This window comes from Manacus candei, unplaced genomic scaffold (genome assembly GCF_025592945.1).
Source record: "Manacus candei isolate 608988 ecotype Guabito, Panama unplaced genomic scaffold, ASM2559294v1 h1tg000003l, whole genome shotgun sequence".
NCBI lineage: Eukaryota > Metazoa > Chordata > Aves > Passeriformes > Pipridae > Manacus > Manacus candei.
Window position 1 is genome coordinate 2,483,411 of NW_026138051.1, and position 22,907 is coordinate 2,506,317.

Here is a 22,907-nt window from a genome sequence, read left to right on the forward strand (position 1 = left end):
CGCGGGGCCGGTGACGCGGGATCGATGACGCGGGGCCCGCCGGGACGGGGCGGCCGTTCCGGTGCGTGCGGCGGGGACACCACGCGGCCATGGCGGATGGGGACGGTGCGCAGCGGTGGGGACCGGCGGGGGGCTCCGGGCGGACACGGGGGGGAAGGGTCTGCGGGCGATTTTGCCCCCTCCCCTCGCCGTTCCCCCTTTCCCCTCCCGGGCCTGCCCCGCTCCCCGCGCTCACTCCCGGCGTGTCGCTCCCGCAGGTTCCAGCGTGAAGAGGAAGAAGAAGAAGGAGAAGCGGGCGCTCACCGATGAGGATGTTGCGGTGAGCGGCGGGGGCGGGGGTCTGCCCGGGCCGGGTTCGGGGTGCCGAGAGGGTCTCCCCCAGACCCATCCGTGGGGACGCGGTGGGATGGTTGATGGGGAGGGTGGGTAAGGCTGGGATGGGATGGGTTTCTCCCGGGCCGTTCCCGCAGGGAGCGCGGCCGCCCCACGTGGATGCGGCAGCGGAGCCTCCCGGGCCACGTGGAGGCGGCGGGAGCGCGGCCCGCCGGCTTTTCCCGCTCTGATCCCGGTGAACTCCGCCCCCCCGCAGGACATCCAGCACACGGAGGACTTTCTCATCAAGCCCGAGTCCCGAGTGCCCCAGCTGGACACGTCGCAGTGGCCCTTGCTGCTAAAGGTACGGCGGGTTCTGCTCGGCCTCGTGGTCCGTCCCTACTCCCGCTCCTTTTGTCCTCTGCCCGTGGAGGTGCACTGCTGCTTTGTGTAACCCCACTGCATGCAGAAATCGTGTTATCGAGTCTGACCAGCAGTATCATTTTCATGCCTGTTTTACAAGTGTACCGTGCCAGATTTCTTGAGCTTTTTATTTGGGTCTGACCATAGCTTGTGATGTGTATATAGACTCCCAAGTTGCTTGTGCTGAGTTTCTGGGGCATACTGGATTTATCCTCTGTTGTAAAGATGTGTGTTCTGCTGCTTTCCCATCTATTTCGGCGCAAGATTCGTTTGTTTCTTTTTCTGTGAAACATTGTGGTTTCATTGTTGGGTGTGTTTGATTTTGGAAGCGGCCCTGACATTTACGAATCAGATCTTGTGTGCCTGGGGGAGATGTATTGTAGGAAAGCAATGCTAAAACCAGGGTGAGCTCAAGAAGATTTGTAATTTCTGCTTCTGGTTGGATTTTGTAGAACTTTGACAAGTTAAATGTGAGGACAGCACACTACACACCTCTTCCTTCCGGTGCTAATCCTCTGAAGAGAGAGATTTCTGATTATGTTAGGTGAGTGCAATAAGGGCCATAGTAGTTTATTTTTCTTTCACAGTTAATACCTTCAAAACATTTTCTGTCTGGGTTTCTCTTGTACCTTTCTGCTTGACTCAGGGCCTTGCCAGTAATCAGTGAACATCTAATGTGAAGTTTGCTTTTTTTCTGGGGCTGTGGCTGGTCTATGGATGAACATGCAAACACCTGAGGAACTCTCTGGGGTCTTTGGAAAAGTCCTTTGGCCTGCTAGGCTTTGAGACTGCTTGGAGTTTGGTGTCTTTTAAGTACAGAGCAGTCAGGGGAGAAGAGAACTCCTTGACCATGGAATATATCACCTGTTGTGCATGGAGCAGCTCAGTGTGTGCACTCTTGCTGTGTTTGCCCCAATGCTTAACCCCTGCTCTCTGCCATCTTGCACTACAGGTCTGGCTTTATTAACCTCGACAAACCTTCCAATCCATCCTCTCATGAGGTGGTTGCGTGGATCCGGCGCATCCTCCGAGTGGAGAAGACCGGACACAGTGGCACTCTGGATCCTAAGGTGACTGGGTGCCTCATTGTGTGCATTGAGAGGGCAACACGCCTGGTCAAATCTCAGCAGAGCGCAGGTATGTTTGTTGCCCAGGCCATTTACAGTGACTGGGGACGTGTGAAGTGCTTTTGGAGACAAAGTGGAGATTCCCAGTACTGAAAGGGCTGATTTTGGCCTTCAGTGCCTTGAATTCAAGGGTTGCATGTCACTCTGAGCCACTGAGGACACATCCATGCTGTCACAAGTGATTTTTGGTTGCTCCTCTGGGGCTTGTACTGTTTTAAGTCAGCGAAAACACTTCTGACAAGGTTTTATGTGCTAATTGAACTTACAGCCTCAGCCTCTTACCAGTCCAGTGAAAAAAAAATTGGTGAAGAAATAAATGTAGCTTAGGTTTATTTCCCTGGAAGAATAACCGGCTCCAGAATAAACTGTGCATGCTTCCTAGGAGAGGTGGTTGTTAAGATTTCAGGGCCCTGGGGACACGTGGCTTTGAGGGAGTGTGGACCTGGAGGTCAACATTAAATGCAAGTGGCCGCTCCTGACTGCTCTTGTCATTCTTTCAGGCAAAGAGTATGTGGGAATTGTTCGGCTGCACAATGCAATTGAGAGTGAGGCTCAGCTGGCCAGGGTAAGTCTCCCGTGCTCTCAGCCATGCTGACACCTGGCATGCAAAGTGTTGGGCACTGGTGGGAGATGAGGGGGCAGGAATGGAGCTCAGGTGTGCTGTGTGTGTGAGGTGATGACGCAGTTTATCCATTCTCTGAGTGCAGTGGTGCTGCCCTCCTGCAGCACCCTGGTTCCTGTTCTAGGGCCTGGGTGCTGCACAGCCTCCAGACATCCTGCAGTCTCCCAGTGTCCTGCTGGGGGCTGGTGTGATGTGTGGCTGGCTGCCTGCAGGAGGGGAGCAGTGCTGGCAGGGCTGGAGCCCCTCTTTGGGGGGCTCCATCCTCACTGGGACGAGGGATGGTGTCTGATCACATGCTGCCACCTGATGGGAAAAGCCTGGCTGTGCTCACTGGCAGCTGGGGTGGCATCTTGAGCACATCACAGGTTTGGATTGGCTTTATTAAATATGACATCACCAAATTATGATGAACCTTGTGTTTTCTTATGGGAATGGTCATGGTTGCTGGAGACTCCAAGGTACTCCTACCTTTGGGCACAGGTGTGAGCTATTGCTTCTCCTTCCTCCCTCAGGCAGTAGAAACTCTGACAGGCGCATTGTTTCAGCGACCACCCCTCATTGCTGCTGTCAAACGACAACTGAGAGTCAGAACCATCTATGAGAGCAAGCTGGTGGAGTATGATCCTGAGAAAAGATTAGGTAAAACAGGGCTTTCCTGCCTTCTTCCTCTTAAGCTGGTAGCTGATAAAATTTTCTGTGAAATGGGCTGCTTTGTATTCTTGGCAGATATCTTAAGACCTAAATTCTCCCCACTGTCAAGCAGTAAGTGCTTCATGCGTTGTTTTTGTGTGCTGAGAAGCAAATCCCATCTGTTTCTTGTACTGCTGCATCCTTCATGGAAGAGCCAAATGATGTCAATTAGATGGCACTAGCTCTCAGGGCAAAGATGACCTTCATCTATCACCCCATTCTGATGGCTCTGTGAAGGATTGGAAATACGGCTTCTCTTAAAGGATGTGGTTCATTTCTAGATGACAGCTTTAAATACTCCTCTGTCATCCATTCCAGGTATCTTCTGGGTGAGCTGTGAAGCAGGCACGTACATCAGGACTCTGTGTGTCCACCTGGGGTTACTGCTGGGTGTGGGGGGCCAGATGCAAGAGCTCCGCAGAGTCCGCTCGGGCGTCCTGGGAGAGAAGGTAGAGTGGCAGCTCTCACTGTGACCAGCCCCCTTGAAATGGTCAGAATTGCGAAGGATTTCTTGGAGCTGTGTGAGTTTTACAGTGTTAGGAGGAGGTTTAGGCACGTGTCTGCTGGGAGGAGTTTTGTGAAAAGCCCCTGAAAAGTGGGAGCTCTTTCCATAGGTGGTCTGTAACCAAAGTGTTGAGTTCAGTTCAGGATGTTGCTCCTGTTCTGGTAATTAAACTTTGGGACAGCGAGTGACTGGGAAGTGCACCGTGGTGACTGAAGGTTTGTTTTATGTCACCTGTGTTTCTCAGCCTACAAACCACACATTCCACAAGTTCAGGAGTGTGAGCTGTCAGCTTGGCATTGGCACAGCCCAGGGAATGTGTTCCATTGGAAGGAGCCTGGGAGATGGAGCCTCCTGTGATTTTGAACGCTTGTACAGTCTTTTCAGTCAGATCATAGATAGATCCTCCAGAACTAATTTCTCTCTTTGCAAAGCTGCAGTATCAAAATGGAAGTGCTTCCCCACCCCTCTGTGCTCTTAGCACAGCTGTAATCACTAGCAGTCATTTCTGAATTCCAAGTGTTGGGTGCTTACAACTGCTTCAGGATTTATTCCATGTCACAGTTGGAAGAGCTGGTTAATTTAGACTGTCTAGAAGTCCCAGGAAGTTACATTAGGTCATATTTTAGAGTTTCCTATGGACAGACCTTGTACACTAGATCCAAGATTAGGAAGGTTGAAGTCTGGTAGCCCAAGTCAGGCTGCCCTCAAGCTCCAGATGGAAAGTACTCTTGCTTCTTTTAGAATGCATTTTAATGCTTGAGTTGGGCATCTGTTGTTCACTCCCTTCAGCACGTTTGCTGTTGGACTTTAGCTGCTTTTTTGTGTATGTGTTGGTTTTTCAAGTTGGTGGCTGGTGAGAGAGTTTAGATGGGTTGTGTCTTGGCAGGACAACATGGTGACCATGCACGACGTGCTGGATGCACAGTGGCAGTACGACAACAACAAGGATGAGAGCTACCTGAGGAGAGTCGTCCTGCCCCTGGAGAAGCTGCTGACTTCACACAAGAGGCTCGTCATGAAAGACAGTGCGGTGAGTTCCTGAGGCAGGGCCAGCTGACAGTGCACAGCATCCTCTTGACTTGTACAGATTTAATATGGGGAACCAGGAGCCGTGTGACGTCCAGTGCTGTCCTGATTGTGACTTGTGTAGAACCCAGTGAGAGCCACTGCCAGATCAGCAGTGAGATGCAAGAGCCAAGAATTAAGTGACAGAATCTACTCTCCTCACTTGGGGAGGACACTGATGGTTATGAGAGATCTGCCTCACCCACTGTGATAGATGCTTTACTGGCTTCTTCCAAAGCTCCCAAGTTTTACGTAGTGGACAAAAATAAATAGGGGTATTATTGCTGGGATGGTAATGGCAATGAGAAGCTAAAAATTAGAGGCACTCGTTGCCTTATTTTTACTCTTCTAAGAGCTTTAAGCCCTCCTGTTCTCTACATTTTCAGGTTAATGCCATTTGCTATGGAGCCAAGATCATGCTGCCTGGTGTTCTGAGGTATGAAGATGGTATTGAGCTTAATCAGGAGATTGTTGTCATCACCACGAAAGGAGAAGCTATCTGCCTAGGTATGAAACTCCTCATTCTTCTTGTGCCCAGCTAACTGCAGAAATACCAGGCTGTGTGACAGTGGAATGAGTCCCCATACAGAGAAGGTTTGATTAGTGCTTCCTAATGGGGACTGTGGGCCCAAGGCACTTGGTGTTAAGACACAGTCAGTCCTGGGCAGGGTGTGAAGGGTTCTTGAGCTGTGTGTGGTGCTCAGGTGTGCTGTGTGTGTGAGGTGATGACGCAGTTTATCCATTCTCTGAGTGCAGTGGTGCTGCCCTCCTGCAGCACCCGGGTTCCTGTTCTAGGGCCTGGGTGCTGCGCAGCCTCCAGACATCCTGCAGTCTCCCAGTGTCCTGCTGGGGGCTGCTGTGATGTGTGGCTGGCTGCCTGCAGGAGGGGAGCAGTGCTGGCAGGGCTGGAGCCCCTCTTTGGGGGGCTCCATCCTCACTGGGACGAGGGATGGTGTCTGATCACACGCTGCCACCTGGCACATGACACTACCTGAGCAGATCGGGGCAAAGGGACTCCAGCAACTCTCACCTTTTGTGCAGTGACTTCAAAGGGTGCCCTTTAAAGGGCCTTCAGAGAAGCTGTGCAGGTGACAGGTGCTGACACGCAGTGATGGTGCTCAGTGCTGCATGGCCCCATGCTCTGTCCAGACCCATGGGATTGAGGAGCCTTGGGAGCTCTAACACAGCCAGGCCATTCAACCCTGCTCTTTGTACTGCCTGCACTCTGGTCATCTTGGGGTCCTGGGGAGAAAAACATAGATTATTGGTAGGATTAGTCTCCTCTAGCTTGGTTCTGCAAGACTTTGGGAGCTGGCAAAGGACCAGCTCTGTTCCTTCCTGTGGTGATGTGGTTCCTTGAGATGCCTGGGAGTGGTGTTGTTAATCCATGGCTGGCACACTTGCTGCCTTCGAGCAGGGCAGCTTGTGGAAGTGTTAGTCCAGAACCTGCTTCCAGTGAGTCTTTGGGGTGAGACAGCCCTGGTGGGGGGTGTTGGTCCTCTTTGTGCTGATAGTCTTGTTATTAAAAAGTTAATGGCCTCCCTGCCTGCTTCTGCAGCCGTTGCCTTGATGACCACAGCAGTCATTTCTACCTGTGACCATGGCATAGTAGCAAAGATCAAGAGAGTGATCATGGAGAGAGACACATATCCCCGAAAATGGGGTCTGGGCCCCAAGGTGAGTGGTGTGGGGGTGCAGTCTGTCCCAGTGCAGTGGTGGGAGCCCAGCTGGTGGAATGTGGGACTCTGGGGTCCCCCTTGGGCAGAGCTGTGCCTGTGTCTTCTTCAGGGATTTCCTGTAATTCTGCAGCCTTCTGGAGCCATGGGGGTGGCACTTCCTGGTGCCAGGGAGTGATGGGAGCAAGGCTTGCCCTCCCAACAGAGCCTAGGCAGTTCTGCTCCAGGCCCACCTGGGGCCACTGCAGGTGTTAAGGAATGGGCTCCTTGGGTCTGTACAGCACCAGCCCTCCTCTGGTAAAGAGCCAAATGATGTGAAGTGGATGGCATTAGCACTCTGTGCAAAGATGACCCTCATCTATCACCCCATGCTGATGGCTCTGGAGGGGCTGGGCAAGGAGCTGCTTTTTTTCCTTTTGGTGCAGCTGCAACACTGTTTAAATGCAAACTGTCTTGTGAGACACTAAATTGTGCCTGAAGAACAGGAAGGGTGGGAACGTCCATTGGCTCCTTATTTACTAATGAAGATGCCTCTGGTCTGAGATTTAGGCTGCTGTGCAGGGCATGTTTTGTGTGATTTATTAGAAGGTCCTTGGAAAAGCGTTAAGCACACTGTAGTTGTTGGCTTGGCTTGTTCCTGGATTACCTTCTCTTAGGCTGAGTGGCTGAAGCCCCAGGGAGGATCTTTCTTACCTGGAGCTGCAGTTTGACTTGTTGCACTTTGCTCTCAGGCCAGTCAGAAGAAGATGATGATCCAGAAGGGTCTGCTGGACAAGCATGGAAAGCCCAACGAGAACACACCAGATTCCTGGAAGAAGGAGTATGTGGATTACAGGTGGGTACAGGGTGTGTGGCTCCCTCGTGGTGTTCAGAGGGGAGCACTGTGCAGCAAGGGCAGGGTTGGGTGCTGCTGTTTGATCGTGGAACACGTTAGGCTTGGCCCAGGGCTGTTGGCTGTCCTGACCTGTGTGGTGCAGTTGCATTTCTTGCAGATGTTGTGTCGGAAGGAAAGTGCCCGAGCAGACAGTTATCCCTTTTTAGCCTGTCTTGTGGTTCTAGAGGGAGTCAGTCTGCTAAATTAATGGGAAAGGCCTTGCTGTTGCCCAGCCCAGCTGGCCCTGGTGCAGGCTGCAGGTCTTCCCCACACCAGCTTCCCCACCCAGCTCCTGGGGTGGGTTGTGGAGCCCTTGTGAGGGTTTGTACGTGTGCAGAGCAGCGTGAGGCAGCAACTGTCCTGTTCAGCCTGGGCATCTTTCCTTGCAGGGATTCTTCCAAGAAAGAAGCAGCTGCTGATCACCGACCTGTGTCAGAGCTGGAGAGGGCTTCAAAAGTGAGTATCCTTAGTGCTCTCTGGCTGTAGCGTTTTTGGGCCCTGATGAAGAATAGATATGCACCACTTCCTTTAGGCAGCTTGTATTGGGTGATGGATTGTGTGCTGCTTGTTTCACAGGGTGTTCCATGTTGTGGGAGCCTAGACCCTCCACATGTGCAGTGGCCCACAAGCTGGCTGTAAGGTGACCTCCTGAAGGCCTTACCCTCCCTGGGTGTTTGTTTCTGGGATTCTGTGCTTTGAGTGCAGAGAACCTTCTTGGAGACTACAGACAGTTGCAGAAAGGTCCATGCAAGAGTTGCATCTAAAATTCCCTAAGTCAGGGCTTTTGCATGCCTCGGAAAAGGTGAAGCAGTGTTTTACATAAATATTTGGGATACAGGAAACCTTGAGAAGTACAGGGTGCAATACTGGCAGAAGCAAACCCTGGACAGCATATGCTGGAGGGGCCACTGACAGTCTGCAGGTCACCCTGCCTGCCCAAAGCATTGTTAACTGAAGTTGGATTGAATCAGGCAAAATACTGCAGTGGGCTTGCAAACAGTTTTCCCCTCACCTGAGCTCCGTTGGAAGGTGTTGGTGTGTCTGACAACGTGTCCCCCAACAGAGGAAGCGAGAGTCGGAGAGTGAAGGTGATGAAGCTGTGACCCCCCCGTCCCCTGCCACCCCTCCACCAGAGGAGCTGAGCAAAAAGGAAAAGAAAAAGAAGAAGAAAGAGAAGAAGGCCAAAGAGGCAGCTGAGAGCGGGGGAGAGCAAATAGAAGTGGTATGTAATGGGTGCTGCCCTGGTGTGGTCTAAACGTGGGGGAGGTTGCTGTGTGTCCCAAATACCTCCAAGATAAACACATCAGCATCCTGCTGTGCATGTCCACAAAGTACCAGGCTCCCAGAGCAGAGAAAGATGTTTTACAGAGGTGCATTTGTAGACTGAAATGGCTGTTGGGAGATAGGGCAGGTGAGGCTTGTGGGAGTGGATGTGCAGTGGGGCGGGGATGGGGTGAGCAGCCCTGGGACAGTTGATGGGTTCCTGCCAGGCCACCTCTGTGCTCTGGTGCCCTGTCGTGGGCCCTGGGGGGAGGATGGTGCTGGCATTCAGTCTGTGCTTGAGTGCTTTTATGGTGGTGAAGGAGCATTGTGGCAATGGGGAGCCTGCAGTGCTTCTGGAGTGGGGCTGTTCCTCCTGGAATGAGCAGTGAGGGATTCCTTTTTGATTTCTTCCTGACCTTTCCAACCTCTCCACAGATCAGTGAGACCAGCACCAAGAAGAAAAAGAAAAAGAAACAAAAGGAGGTCGAAGAGAGCTCGGAGTAAGCAACTGGATCTGTCCAAAGCAGGCAACCTCATCATTAAGGAAGGAGGAATCTGAGGCCTTGGGAAGAGGAGGACTGGCTGTGTTGGCAGAGGGGCCAGCAAGCTCCAGGTTCTTTTCTGCTGTATATGAGTGAGCAGGTGTGTTTGCCCAGGATGCGCCCTGCTCAGGTGCCCCTCTTCATCCTGTTTTAAGGGTTGCCAGAGGAGTGGGGTGCCTGGCTGTCCCTGCACTGGGTTGATCTCTAAAACTGAGCACTGTGATGCCAATAGAAGTGATATCTTCAGGGAAGCTGTAGCTTCTAGCTCTTACTTGGTGTCTGTTTTCACCCAGAGGGTGGAATAATCTTTCTCCCCCTTCTAGTACTGCCTCTTCCTTTTCTTCCAAGGCTGAAGCTGTTACCTGACAGTTACATGAATGTATTGGTGCCTGTAGGACTGGCTTTGTCACAGCCCATCTGAATGGGTTTGGATGGGGACAGTCAGATCGGTTATTGAAAAGGCTCTGCTTTGTTTTTAACTTGGCCACATGCTTGGCTCGACCTACATGAAATGAAATAGTCCACCCAGATATTCTTCAATACCTTCTTTTTTCTTTTTACCTTTTTCACAAAAGGTAAACGTTAAAACGTTTGGCTTGACCTACATGAAATGAAATAGTCCACCCAGATATTCTTCAGTACCTTCTTTTTTCTTTTTACCTGTTTCACAAAAGGTAAACGTTAAAACGTTTACTTCCTCCTTTTTGCTGTATTGCCCAGGGATATGCTTGTTGCTTGTCAGCTGATCCCCAAACCCAGTGCCCTTGCCAGGGTGTACCTCTTGCTGGCTCTTTGCTCCTCTCTACCCACTTGTTGGATTGCAACTGCAGGGCTTTGGGCTGCCTTTCCTGGTTTTGATGCCCAGTGTGCTCTGAAGGCTAAAAGTGGGGATGTTGCTGGGGGACAGAGGGTGACCAGGGGGTGACTGGCCTGTGTGCTTTTCTAAAGGGCTGCTGGGACTGGAGTCCTTGTCAGGAAAAGCTTGGTCAGAGGCAGCTCTGCAAGGGGCATTGGGTGTTGGGCTTAAGCAGTTTCAGAAAGACTTTTCCTAATTTCCTTATCTGGGGGTCAAAGGTCTCTCTGTCACAGGGGTAGTGTGCCAGGATTTTAGCTCATTTTAAATGGGGAAGGATCCAGGCTGCTTTGTTCTGAGATTCATCCCCGCAGAGATTCTGTGACTTTTAACCTCATTCATTGCTTTTATCTTAACTGTCTATCCTCCCCTCCATAGCTGGAGATAAATTCAGGCAGTGGGGACAGCAGCTGGTGGCTATCAGAACCTGAGCAGGAAAAAAAAAATTAAAAAGGTCCATTTTTATGTCCTCTTTTTTACATAAAAAATAAAAGTCCTGTTTTTAACCATGTGATTTTGTCGCTCATCTGGCTCCTCTTAAGAGGTCAGTGGTCTGTTCATGGGGAGGGGAGGCAGCTTCCCACGTGCAGAGAAATGGTCATGATGGTGTGGACCATCTCTACAGGGGTCTTGTCATTGTTCAGGACTTTGGAGGTGCCATGGGGCCACCCTCCACTTTGGCAAAAGCCACCTGGGGCACGTGCCTGGAAGCTGGGTGTTCTCTCTGGTCCTTTGCCTGTGCTGCTGTGAAGCTGCTGGAGAGGTCTCATGGTGCCTGGAGGGACTGTTTGGTCCTGGCCTGCCTCATCTTGAGTGTGTTTTAGGGTCAGGGAGGTGGGAACAGAGCACCAGCCACGAGCAGGTGCCCAGCCTAAGAGGTAAAACACCAGCCATGGCAATGTTTCAGCACACATTTATTGCTGCTCATTGTTTCCCTGCAGTGGATCAGAACGAAGGTCCCTATTGCACATAGATTTTATTTTTGGCATTCTTAAAAAAAAAAAAAAATTGCACAAGACTTTTTAACCACCTTCCCCTTGCCCCTATAGCTGAACACACAAATGAGATTTTCACCTACATGATGGCTGTGGTTTGCCCAGGAGGCACAGTGATACTTCCCAGACGTGGTGTGGGGGGGCTTGTGCATCAGTGCACTCCTGCAGGAGGAACCCCCTGGTGAGGATGGCTTTCATGTTTGCATACAGAGTGCGAGACACCCTAGACTGGAAAACATGCCTGGATGATCTTTGTAGAGACTTTTCTACTGCATGCAACAGATACTTGTGGCTGGATGTAATTTACCCATTGAACAGTCCCTCTGGGGTTTGGTCTGTGGGACTTGCTCAGCTGCTGCTGAGTTTCTCTGGCCAGGCTGTAACAATCCAAGCTGCACGGTGAGAATTTCAATAGAGTGAGTTTTTACACCTATGGTTGCACAGGGTGAATCAGAAAACCCCAGCCTTGGAACACAGGGTGAGGCCTGCCTGGGGGTGGGTGCTCCACGCCACATCCATCAAATCCATGCCTGCCTTTTTCTACTCTTCCCTGTTTGTGAGAGGAAACCCTTGGCTGTAGGTTGTCTGTGTGAGGTCTCCTAAGCTGTGGGGCTTCCTTGAAGCCTCGTGGACACCAGGCAAGGGTCTGGGTTGTTTGTGTGCACTCCTGCAATGTCAGAAGACATCTGCCTGGAAAGCCCCTGTCCTGCCACTTCCCTTGGGACTGGTGCAGAGAAGATCAGGTGGATGCTACAGCAGGACTGTGCTTTCCCTTGCCTGGTGAGGCAGGGAGCTGTGCTCTGAGCTAACGGGGTGCCCTGGGCTCTGCTGTAGCCACTGACTTACCCTGCAGTGCCATGGGAGGTGGCTGTCCCCCAGGCAGCCCCTGTCCTGCGTTCCTTCCCCCAGGAGAGGAGATGTGGGCACCCTCTGTGTGTGTGTGTGTCAACCAATTGAGACGATGTCCATGGAGCAGCAGAGGAAGGGAGTTGTGCTGGGCTGTGTGTGGACCGGGGGAAGCAGAGGAGGGTTCTCCCCATGGCTGCAGGATGGTTGATGGGAAGCGGATGGGGCTGGATGCCCTCTCAGTAGACCCAGGAGACAGGCACCCACTGTGGAGAGCTGCAGGCCTGCTCAAAGGCTTCCTGCAGCAGCTGGAGGCTTTCTTCCACCCCGTTGTTGACCAGGGAGAGGTCGAAGTAGTGTGCGTACCGGCTCCGGATGCTCTCCGAGTCCTTCCGGAGCTGCTGCAGAGCCTCGGACTGCAAGAAACAGGAGAGGAATTTCACAGCCCATCCCAACTGGGAAACCCCCACCAAAACAAGAACTGTAGCTGGGAAGTACCAGAGCAAAGAGCATCGTTGCAGCTCATCTGACAGGCCAGGATCTCTGAGTTTCTCTAGCTGAACTCCCATGCAATGCTGTGAGCACCAGGTCACCTGCTGGAGCGAGGCCAAACCTGCTTGGTCTCCTGTTTACCTTTAAAAAGTTCTGTGGCAGCTGCCAGGGAGAATTCAGGAGCAGCAGGGTGCTCAGGGCTGTGCTGGGCAGTGTAGCCAGCTCAAGGCCTCAGGCTGTGTTGGAAGCAGAATCCCTGCAGGATGCTCCCTTCCCACTGGCTTTTCAACAGAACAGCACCAGCTGGCAGAGCTTTACCAGCCTCTCTCTACTGGTTTTGGCTGGTTTTTAGTGCTTTATTTTGATAGTAAAAGCAAAGCTGCCTGCCCCCTCCTGCCTGAATAGTAGGGGCATCCCAGGAGTGTACCCCTGCAGGCAGCTCTGCCCCCAACAATGAATTCCAGGCAATTTCTACATATTTCCCTAATGGATCTTGAAAGACAGGCAGCTTCTGTGCCTGGGGAGCAGGGGGAGAGCTTGGGGTGCAGTGCTCGCTGAGCTCTGCTGTGTGCAGATATTAACAGACCTAAACAGATATTATTAGATTATAATATTACTTATGGTATATCTATTATATAATTGTATGCATTAAGATATTAAATAGACCTAGACAGATATTAATAGACCTAAACATAATATTAGATTATATTACTAGTTACTATATCTAGTACATAATTATTATTAATAGATTAAAAGGACCTCAACAGATACTAATAGACCTAAATCAGACCAAGTCAATGTCTTTCCCTTTTCTGTTAGGCCACTTTGGTATGAATCACAGCACTGACACCTTTAGTGGTCAGCACTAAAACCATATTACAGATGTAAGATTTGCAATACCACACCTTCCCTGAAGGCACAGCAGGTTTCTGTCTTGAAGGTGTTCAGTTCAACACTGACAAACTTTAAATGTAATTAACAATTACCCCGGGGGGGGGAAAAAAGGAGATAACTTCTTAGCTACTTTCATCTTGAAAGAGTTACTGAAAATATTTATCTATCCTTAGAAAATTAATTTTTTCTATGTTATGGATGAAGCTGGCAGCTCTTGGGGGTGGAGGGGGGAGAGCAATGAGCAGTTTGCCTGGTCATGTGAGCTTTCCTGGGTCACATTAATGCTGCTGCATCCCTCTGGTAAGAGTGAGCCGAGCTGCAGGGTTATAAATAGTGCCTGGCAGCAGGGCTGGCCCTGCCTACTGCAGCAGGATGTAATTCCTCTGGCTGGAGGCAGCAGTGGGTGACAGCACGAGGTGAGGGCAGCAGGCCCTCTCTGCTCTGAGACTTGCCCACCTTTCCCCCTTCCTGCTGCATCTGGCTGTGCAACCCTCTGCAAGTTGATGTGCCTCCAAATACCTGCACAATCCTCGTTCTGAAGGATGCATAAACACCCTCCCTGCAACCTGTACCTTAAGCTTTAGGAACCCAAATTTAATAGGAAGGGATAGGTGGCCTTGGCTGCCTGTGAGTCCAGGAGGAGCACAGCTCTGGGTTTCCATTGTGCCATCACTTCCCACCTCCCTGCCAGGCTGGGCAGGGTAGGCAGCACTGCTCCCTGCATCTAAGGGGCTTCCTGGGAAGTGGCAGCCTGTGACTTCCAGCCTCATGCTTGGCACTGAGTGAGTTAACTGCGGTATCATTGTTGCTTTCATCCTAACGTTAAAGAGATCAGCATCTTAATGAGGCAAAGAATGAAAGCAGCCTTTGTTTGTGTGTCCATTTGCATAGCTGATGGGAGGATAAATCATCCTGCCCCTGTGCTGGGCTGTGCTCCCCACTAAGTGTTAGAGGCTGATTATGCTGTAGGGGTGATGGTTGCTGGGGAGTGTCAGTCAGAGACAGGGAGTCTATGGCTGCAGGAATTCCTGTTTCTCAGGTCTGAGTTCTCCTGGACCACCAAAATCTAAGCAGACAGAAAGGATCTGATGTGGAGCAGGGAGAGCCCTGGGTTGCTGTTGCTTGCCACAGGCTGGTAAGCTCAGCTGGAGGGGGACAGGAGGGGGACAGCCTTGGCACCCTCTGCCACTCACCTCCTCTGCCTTGTCTGTTGGGGCAATGAAGACAATGAACGGGGAGAGCTCGGCTGTGCGCACGATCTTGAGGGTCTGTGGAGAGAGGGGTGTAGTTACCAGGGCGTGCCCTTCCCCAGGGTGGGAGCAAGCACAGCCAAGGCTGCTGTCCCCCACTCCCCATGCTGCCCACACCAGCCTGGCTGGGGCCCTGCTGTCACAGGCAGGTGTGTGTCACAGCCAGTGAATGCCCTCTCTGGGAAGGGAAATGCCACCCCAGGACTCGCTGGCTTTTTCCTTTGGGAAGGGCAGGTGGACAGTGCACCAGGGAAGGCAGGGACGGTCACAGCCAGCACAAAGGGAGTTCAATCTGTGGCAGCCCCTGTCCTGCCCACCCCTTCCCCTGCTCCCTACCTGGGGCTCAATGTCCAAAATAGCGACTTTGTCCTGCTGGTGGATCTTGTGCACTGTTTCAAACTTGGTGCCAAACATGTTTCCCTGGTAGCTTCCAAACTCCAAGAACTCATTGGCTGAGATGTCCCGGGTCATCTCCTCAGTGGAGACAAAGTAGTAGTCCTTCCCATCCACCTCATTCTTCTTCTGGGGGCGTGTGGTGTCTGGGGAGGGAGGGAGGGAGAGGTGAGTGCTGGCCACCAGAAGGACTAGGGAGTGGAGCAGGCATGGAGGCCCTGCATACCTCAAGACTAGGCTGTACTAATCCCTTTTTACTACTTGGGACAAGAATGGAACTCAGCCAGCCCAAGGACAGACACTGAGATGAGAAGACTGACTGAGGTGTCTCAGCAGAGTGGGTGGCAGCAGCCCTGCAGTGCCCCGTGTGGGAGCCCCTGACTTCAGGGGCTTGGTGGTGCTGGAGAAACATCTCCCACCTCCCATCTGCTCTCAGAAGGTCCTGGATCAAAGAGGTGAGAGGAAGTGCATCCTGTGCTGTGCCCTGGGTACTTACATGGGGGTGGATACATGAACTTGTCCGGGTTGTTGCTGAGCAGAGCGTTCTTGATGTGGCTACGGCCCACGCCACTGGCCCCTGGATGGACAGAGAGATGGACACGAGCTGGGCTCAGAGCAGCTTCCACAGCTCTGGCTCTGAGGAAAGGTGCAGAGCTTGGCCTGGGCCCAGGATGTGCTTTCTAAGCTGGTCTGTGGTGTCTTCCAGCCCTGGAAGAGTCTCTCCCTGCCCTGGGGATGCTCACCTCTAGCCCCAGCTGGAGGCAGGGCTGCTGCCCACTGAGCAGCCAGCACAGCTGGACATGGTGGGCTGCCCATCCCTGTGGAGCCCACCACCAAGAGCTCAGTTCCTGCAGCGTGGGAGTCCTTGCTTTGGTGCAGCTGTGCAGACCAGAGCTGCTTTTAATAAAGATTTTCCATGAAGATGCGTAGGAGCTGCAAACTCCTGAATTAACTCCAGCTCAGCATTGCAGTGCAGATGCCAGACCATGCACAATGCTGCATGGAGGAGGTCAGCTGCAGGCAGAAGAAATGCTCCCCAGACCTCACTAGGTTTTGAAGGGCCGTGCTGCCCCAGCCCCTGGTTCCCCTGGGACCCACCACACAGCCCCTGTGCTGCAGAGGATGCCTGGGACAGGACCTACCAATGAGCACCAGAGTCTTCCTCTTGAAGGCAGGCAGCCTCACCACCTCCTCATATGAAACAACATCCAGCTGGTCAAAAACTGGGAGGGAGGAGAAATAAGACATGGAATGGTCAGAGCTGGGTTGGCCACAGAAGCAGGACCTTGTGCATGTCAGACCAAAGCCAGGTCCTTGGGCAGAGTGGACAGAGTGGTCAGGATTGGGCTGGGAGCTCACCCATGTTTGGCTGCTTGGGGAAAAGGCAGCAGCCTCAACAGCAAGCACCATGTGAGGGGCAGAGTGGGCACTGGGGAGCTGGACCAGCAGCTGCTAAAGAAGAAGCCAGGGCTGCTTTTGCTCAGGACAGCAGGACCTGGGAGCAGGGTGGAGAGGCAGCAGGATGCTGCAGGGAGCTTGTTGCTGGGGAAGCTTTATTTATCTTGGTGATTTACAGCCTTGTTTGTGGCTAGTTGGAGCTGCAGGCCGGGCTAGGAGCCAGCATGTCCTCAGGCACCCACCCTTGCCAGCTCAGGGCATTTGCACGGGTGACTCAGGGTCAGTTCCCTGCCCCACCAGGGATACAATTTGGCAGCTGAGCAGCAGCACAGCCACTGCCTGCCCTGTGTTCAGCAGGCTGTGGTGTTTGAGGCCCAGGAGCCTGACCTCACAAAGTCAGGAGTGCCAGGGATTGTAAACACAGGAGAGCACAGGAGCTTGGTGCTGAGCCAGCCCTGGCCTCATGGACTACATGGGGACACAGCTGTGGCCACCTGAGGGGCATGAAAACTAAGGAAGGGACTCAAAAAAGCTGACAGCTGTGGGGTATCCTTCTGAGGTTCCACTGCCAAGACAGCTGGGCTGTTTGGTTGACTTCCACAGAGGACAGAGGCAGTAGTGATGCCATCCCCCAGGGCTGGGGATGGAGCCCATTGCCCTGCTCACACTTACTTGAGCTGTGCTTGGCCAGGTATTTATCTTTGCACTTCTTCTTCTTCCCAAAGGGGCTACAGCTTGGGGATTCACTCTGACTGGGCTGGGTGACACTCGCCACGCGCCTGCCAAGAGAGGAGACACCACCACGGCCCAGCTGTCACCCCAGCCCTGGGGAAGCAGCAGGACTGTCCCTCAGACATGCAAAGGCTAGAGGAGCAGGTCGGCTGCTGGGACAGGCAAAGGCTCACCCTGCAGCAGATGAAGGGGACATCTGCCTCCTTGTCCCAGCAGTGACACTGGTGTTACCCATCACAGTCAAACTCCTGATAGCACACGGTCACTGTTCCCACCTCCACTCCAAGATCCAGCCCCTCTGGTCAAATCCAGGCACCTACCACTCCTGCAGCTCTGGAGAAGGGATGAGTCCTGCTGACTCGGTGCAGGAGCCCTCCACCCGGCCCTGCCACCAGTTGCTGTCATCCTTGTTTATGATCTGAATCACATCACCGATCTGAAACTTCAGTCCTGCTTCCTTGCAGGGGATCAGGTTGTCTTTTTTGGGGTCGTAGTCAAACTGTGCCCTCATGAACATCTGCAAAAAAGAGAGCAGACCAGAGTCAGCATGGCCCTGAATTTGGTCGTGTCCAGCTCCTGCCTCCACCTTGCACTCCCCAACGGTGACTGCAGAGATGGCTCCAGGCACAAGGTCCCTGCTCCAGGAGGGACCACAGCCCCTGCTGCTTTCCAGGCCCCACAAGGCTAGGTGGGGAGAAAGGAGAAGCACAAAGCTTTGAAGGAAGCTCTTGAGCACAAAATTGCAGTGAGATGTGCTGGGGGGTGGATGAGGGAGGGAGAAGGATGGCATCTTGGCCCTACTGGGAGGCGGTGACAGGGCTCTAGGCAGGTCTACATGTCCACAGCTGGTGTTCAAACCCTGCCATGGAGCCTCCCTGCAGTGCCCCAGGTGCTGCACAGTGCTGGTGAGCCGAGCCAGCTGCAGAGGAGCCATGGTGCACAACTGGGGTCTGCAGTGGGGCAAGCACAGAGGAGACATCACAATGGTGCACCCTGCAATAGGATGTCCTGGGGACCCCTGGGAAGGCCATGGCTCAATCCCCAGCTACTCTGTGCTGGCCTTTTCCCAGAACTGGGCATTCTCTGTGTGCCATGAGGCTTTCAGGAAGACAAAGCTGCAGTGCTGAATCCATCCCTGCCTTGATCTGTCCTGGTCCCTTCAGCATCAGCTACTCTTGCAAAGTTACATTCATCACAGCTGCAACTGGAAACAAGCTGTTGCTGCTTCCCAGGCCACCATGCACCCTCCTGAGGGAAGCCCTGGGGACCAAGAAGGTGTGAGAAAGTGAGACTTTCCCTGTCCCTTCTGCTTGCTCAGCTCTTTGGGAGCGAACCTGCAGCTCCTACTCCCATTGGGGCACCCCACCCCACTGCCTTCCCCTGGCCTCAAGCCCCCCTGAAGCCAGCAGGCAGACAGACATCCCTGGGCTCTTGCTGCCTCCAAGCATCTTTGCAAGGTCAGGAGAAAAATGGCATGTGGTTTTCCCACATGGACATTGTTTTCCAGGGAGGCTGTTTGGGAAGAAAAGGCTCAGAGAGCAGCAGAATAGATGAGAGTCACCTACCCCACAAGAAGGGCAAACCACACGTGTCCCCAGTGTGTTCTGCATTGCCCCTTGCTCTTTGGTGCCTGGATGAGTTGTTTCTTGAGTGAAATGCTGCTGCAGCAGCAATTTGTCTCTGGCCAGCACACCCAGGAAGACCAGGACTGTCTCAGGACTAGGGTTGGGGCAAAAGCCAGGCAGGGTATGGCAGATGAGGAGTGAAAGGCAGGGTTTAGGGAACCCTGAGCACAACCCTAGCAAGTTATTTATCCCAGAAACGCAGCGTGTAGTAAGGGGGCAAAGGGTATCCCATGGAGTGATGCCAGTCCTGTCCTCAGATGTCACAGGCAAGGCCTGGAAAGTCCTCCTCCCTGAGTAGAGTAGACCATGCTGTCCTTGTTCCACACTAAAACGATTTCCCACAGTATATCATCCTGCAGCAGTGTCTCTGGAGGCACAGAACCATCACAACACAATGGTTCCCTTTCACTGCCAGGAGAGAGCATATGGATCAAGCTGTGGCATGAAATCTCTCACAATGGAAAACAGTAAGAGTGGAATCTCCTCTCAAGATGAGGACTGATGCTTACTTTGCAAGCACTCCCTGGCACCAGGAAACTGCTCATCCACACGAACACACAAGGACTGCACAGGTACCTGCCTGGAGCTCTCTGCTCCCCACTGGTACCCCAAGATAGACAGAGCCAGGCCAGCCTTCAGGTGAACCAGCAACTCTGTGCTTTTCCTCAGAAATAGCTTTTCCCCTGGCACTGAGTTGCCCTGGCCAACTGGAGCTGGCTGGGTCAGGCCAGGGAGGACAGATGGACAGCAGGGAAGGGAACACAGGGGCCAGTGTTTAATAAACACATGTGCAAGGCTGGTTGAGCTGGACTGGGGACGGCATGGGCTGAGCAAGAAACAGAATTTTTACTTGCCACCACATTCAGAAACTTCAGCTTCTCTGGATAAAGAATGACATGGGCTCCCTCAGCCCATCCCAGCACCATCCAGCTCACACTCTTCTCCCACTCCTGCCTGTCCATGCCAGGGGGGCTGCACTGGGGTTGGCTCCTGCACCCAGAGACAGGACAGCATCCCAGCTACCATGCACTGGAGTCTCAGCAGAGGACCCAGCCCTCCCCACTACTCTATTTCAGCCACAGCAGGACTTCAAAGCCAAAGCCAGGCAGTTGTCTGTCCCCTACCACAGCACAGCCCCCAGCCCAGCAGGCACAAGGAGCTGCTTTCCTTCCCCCCACTGCTTCCTGCCTCCCACTCACTGTGTACAGACCTGCTGGAGGCATCCGGGCCACGACACCCTCCTGGGGCTGTGGCAGCAGGGAGCACAGGACCTGGTGCTGCCCCTGGAGGGGCTGCTGTGTCCCCCCGTCACGGGGACACGGCTCTAACAGTCACAGCTTTGGAGAAGACTCTCACATGCTCCCTGGTGTGCACGTGCTGCTGCTCTCCCATCCCCAAACACTGCACACTGCATCCCAGGCCCACGTTTCTACATGCACATCAGGTAAATACACCCACACAGGGCCAAAATCTGCTCCTTCATAGCAATGTAAGCACAGGATATGTCCCTTAAGCTTCCAGCAGCTCATTCAGGCTGACAAGGCAGCCATCCCCTTGTCCTGGTAGCCGTGGCTCTGCACAGCTCCCTCCCCAGCACGGGTTCCACCCTGCCCCACCCTGTGTCCCAGCACTGCCCACAGCTCTGGAGGCTGCACTTACCTGGAGAGCAGGGAGGCGGCTTTGTTGGTTGGGAATGACTTTTAATGAGACCATCCCCTTGGTTTCTTTCTAGTGAACAAAGGAAGGGGAGAAAGAAGAGTTGGAGGTGGTGGTGTCTGGAGACAGCTCAACAGCACCAACCTGTGCAGGGAGGTGCTGAGTGCCAGGACCTGCAAAGGCAAAGCTCCTGGGTGCTCCCTGCCATGCTGTGATGCTGGGGGACACCACAGCCTGGTTAGGAACAGCTCTGCTGGGGCTGGCCTAAGAGCTGTGGCAGCACAGCTTTGCCATACTTATCCCATTCCCATGGAGTGACACCAGCACCTCCACAAGGGTCTGGCTGTGGGCACTGCTAAGCACCACCAGAATGAACATGGAGATCTGCACCAGCTCTGGCCTGGCTGCCCCAGTGAGAAGCCTGGGACAGAGGCTGCTTCCACCAGGTCCCCTCCATCTGTTCCCTCCATGCTGGCCTCTTGCTCTGGCCCTTCTGGTGACATTAAAGGCACAGCACTCTCTTGCCTGCCGCAGGCATTGTTGCCTCACATGTGTCACAAGACCTACAAGGCCCCGTGGAGATAATCAAATGTGGAGGCTTGGCGGGGCCTCCTGGGCCAACCTCCCTTCTTGAGAGGAAAAGATAAACTCCTCCTTGGTCCCGCTGTCTGGGGCAGGGACATCCTGCCATCAGACAGGAGAGGACTGTGGCACTGCAGCAGGGCCAGGCCTCCTGCTTGGGCTGCTGGTGGTTGTCCTCAGCACCACCACCTCCTCCCTCCAACCAGGTCCCACATGTTGGACACGGATCGGGATGGCCCCCATGTGAACCCAAGGCAAGCCTGAGGCCCTGTCCAAAGCTGTCTCTAGCAAGGGCCTGGCAGGATCACCACGACCTCAGCAGCAGGCAAATGGCACCAAGATGACATGCATGTGTGGCCCAGGTCTGCAAGAGCAGCCAGGCCTTGGGCTGGAGTTGCACACCAGCCTTGGCAAACAGAGGTGGCTTCCATGGTGGTTTTCCAAGCCCCACACACATCAGCACACGTCAAGGACCCAGCCAACAACCGCTGCTGCTGCTCTCAGAAGGCCAGAAACAAGCAGCAAGCACAGACACCACCGAGGCTGCATGCAGTGTGGTTTCTGCCACATCACAAAGCTGCAGGCAGCTGTGTGCTGGCTCTGGTATGTAGGAGGGGGTGAATGCTCACAGCATGCAGGCCAAAGGGGTCCTTCCCAAGAACAGCCCTGTCAAACACAAATACCTACCAGCATCTTCTGCAGCTGGTCAACTGAGTGGTTGCTCGCACTCTGCCCATTGATTTCTATGATTTCATCACCCACGTGAAGGGAGCCTGTCAGCAATGTGAGAAACATGAAAGTGCAGAAAAGGGACAAGAGCTGCTCACCAAACCCAAACAGCACAGCTCCACCAGCCCTCCAACCCCCTGGGCAAGTTGTGGCCAGGACACTGCAGTGTTTGCCTGGCCAGTGCTTCTGGAGCCACACATGTCACCCAAGCACATGGGACTAAGGGGCAAGGGGAATGAATTCTTCCCCCTCCACCCAAGACACACACTTAGCCAGCCTGAAGGTCATCAGGTAGCTTTCCACTATGTGTCCTTCAGTGTTTTAGACTGGTCAAAGCACCTGCTTCAGTTACTCAAATCCAGCTCCAAGTACCTCACCTAAGCCAATGACAACCTCCTCACAGGGCCCTTAACACAAGCATTCCTGACTGTGTGTGTTTTCAGTTTATATACCCAGGCAGATTACAGCCTCAGATATACTGCTATAAATCAGGCTCCAGGAGTGTTATTGGAATGGTTCCTGTCATACTTTGGCAGCAGTATGCGCAGACTTCCCACTTGGATCCAAGGCTGGAAAAGAGGCCTTTTCTAAGCAGAGAACATTTCATTTCCATTCCTCCTTGGCCAGACCCAAACCCAGAAAATAGCACCTATTTATTTCTTTTGGCACCTTCTTTTGGCCTGCAGAGCCAATCTACAGCATGCCCATCCCACCTGTGCACTTCAGGAATGGGAAGAGCTTCCATCTCTCCTTACAGTGACCCCATCATGAGACAGACAGTCTCTAGTTCCTTTTTGGGAGAGCCCTTCCCCCAATCCCTTATTTATGCCCAAAGCCTCCAGTATATTAACATGACAACCATGCAGAGAGATCAGTGAGTTCCTGACACATCCCTAGCGGAGGAATAGGCACAGATGTCCATGACACAGGGGAAAGCCAGCAGTGCTGAGGACCTGCCTTATTGCTACATGGAAAGAAACCACCTGCAGACGTGCACCCCATGCACTGCTTCTACAGAGGCCTTATTACCTTGTCTGTGAATCATTCCCCCGTGGAAGATCCTGGCCACCATGCAGCTCTGCTTGTCGTTTTGCTTCAGGGTGATTCCCTGGAAGACAGGAAAATCCATGACTGCTCGCTGCAGGGGAGAGCTCCCCAGCCCTCAGCAAAGTCCTCTCCAGGCCCATGTCCACGGTGGGCTGCGCAGTGGCTGGGGGAAGACCCTGCCTAGCCAGCTCATGCTGCTGCAGCTCCTCTTGGCACAAGCATCACCATCCTCTGACGGGGCTCACTCCGGGTCCCCAGGCCGGAGGCAGCATCCGGCACCTTTTTCACGTGGCCGAGGTCTCCAGTGATCTGCTTC

General features: G+C 53.3%; 2 protein-coding genes and 6 non-coding genes across 13 annotated transcripts in view; 7 read left to right on the forward strand and 1 right to left on the reverse strand.

The window, feature by feature from the left end:
- Nucleotides 1-10,997, forward strand: DKC1 (dyskerin pseudouridine synthase 1). 5 transcript variants are annotated; one of them, XR_007905477.1, is made up of 16 exons: nt 10-115; nt 258-319; nt 590-676; nt 1,188-1,279; nt 1,688-1,872; nt 2,363-2,427; nt 2,997-3,123; nt 3,493-3,623; nt 4,566-4,709; nt 5,131-5,251; nt 6,303-6,421; nt 7,152-7,255; nt 7,684-7,750; nt 8,358-8,516; nt 8,993-9,674; nt 9,774-10,997. XR_007905477.1 is itself a non-coding variant. In XM_051793179.1 (15 exons), exons 1-15 carry the CDS (start codon nt 90-92, stop codon nt 9,059-9,061), a joined length of 1,548 nt encoding a protein of 515 aa, XP_051649139.1. In that variant the 5' UTR covers nt 1-89; the 3' UTR covers nt 9,062-10,997. The 5 variants fall into 5 exon arrangements, 4 of the variants coding, with proteins under 4 accessions (XP_051649139.1, XP_051649130.1, XP_051649116.1 ...); XM_051793179.1 differs by having other exon boundaries at nt 1-105; nt 8,993-10,997; XM_051793170.1 differs by having other exon boundaries at nt 7-61; nt 8,993-10,997.
- LOC127473543 (small nucleolar RNA SNORD17) lies at nt 2,531-2,777 on the forward strand. Its single transcript, XR_007905489.1, has one exon. It is a non-coding gene; the product is annotated as a small nucleolar RNA SNORD17 (small nucleolar RNA).
- On the forward strand, nt 3,328-3,403 carry LOC127473553 (small nucleolar RNA SNORD83). The gene has a single exon (XR_007905492.1). It is a non-coding gene; the product is annotated as a small nucleolar RNA SNORD83 (small nucleolar RNA).
- Nucleotides 3,798-3,932, forward strand: LOC127473536 (small nucleolar RNA SNORA36 family). The gene has a single exon (XR_007905484.1). It is a non-coding gene; the product is annotated as a small nucleolar RNA SNORA36 family (small nucleolar RNA).
- LOC127473540 (small nucleolar RNA SNORD17) lies at nt 5,462-5,708 on the forward strand. The gene has a single exon (XR_007905486.1). It is a non-coding gene; the product is annotated as a small nucleolar RNA SNORD17 (small nucleolar RNA).
- Nucleotides 6,725-6,800, forward strand: LOC127473547 (small nucleolar RNA SNORD83). Its single transcript, XR_007905491.1, has one exon. It is a non-coding gene; the product is annotated as a small nucleolar RNA SNORD83 (small nucleolar RNA).
- Nucleotides 7,438-7,569, forward strand: LOC127473537 (small nucleolar RNA SNORA56). The gene has a single exon (XR_007905485.1). It is a non-coding gene; the product is annotated as a small nucleolar RNA SNORA56 (small nucleolar RNA).
- The window catches only part of MPP1 (MAGUK p55 scaffold protein 1), an 18,921-nt gene continuing 6,863 nt past the window's right edge, over nt 10,850-22,907 (reverse strand). The window contains exons 3-12 of one of the 2 annotated variants that reach the window (XM_051793213.1): nt 22,574-22,652; nt 21,503-21,588; nt 20,237-20,305; nt 17,273-17,469; nt 16,893-16,999; nt 15,965-16,045; nt 15,319-15,399; nt 14,766-14,968; nt 14,373-14,447; nt 10,850-12,209 (exon numbers count right to left, since the gene is read on the reverse strand). In XM_051793213.1, coding sequence (XP_051649173.1) covers nt 12,033-12,209; nt 14,373-14,447; nt 14,766-14,968; nt 15,319-15,399; nt 15,965-16,045; nt 16,893-16,999; nt 17,273-17,469; nt 20,237-20,305; nt 21,503-21,588; nt 22,574-22,652 — 1,155 coding nt within the window. In that variant the 3' untranslated portion in view covers nt 10,850-12,032. The remainder of the gene's footprint in view (nt 12,210-14,372; nt 14,448-14,765; nt 14,969-15,318; nt 15,400-15,964; nt 16,046-16,892; nt 17,000-17,272; nt 17,470-20,236; nt 20,306-21,502; nt 21,589-22,573; nt 22,653-22,907) is intronic. The other variant, XM_051793223.1, reaches the window with a different exon arrangement.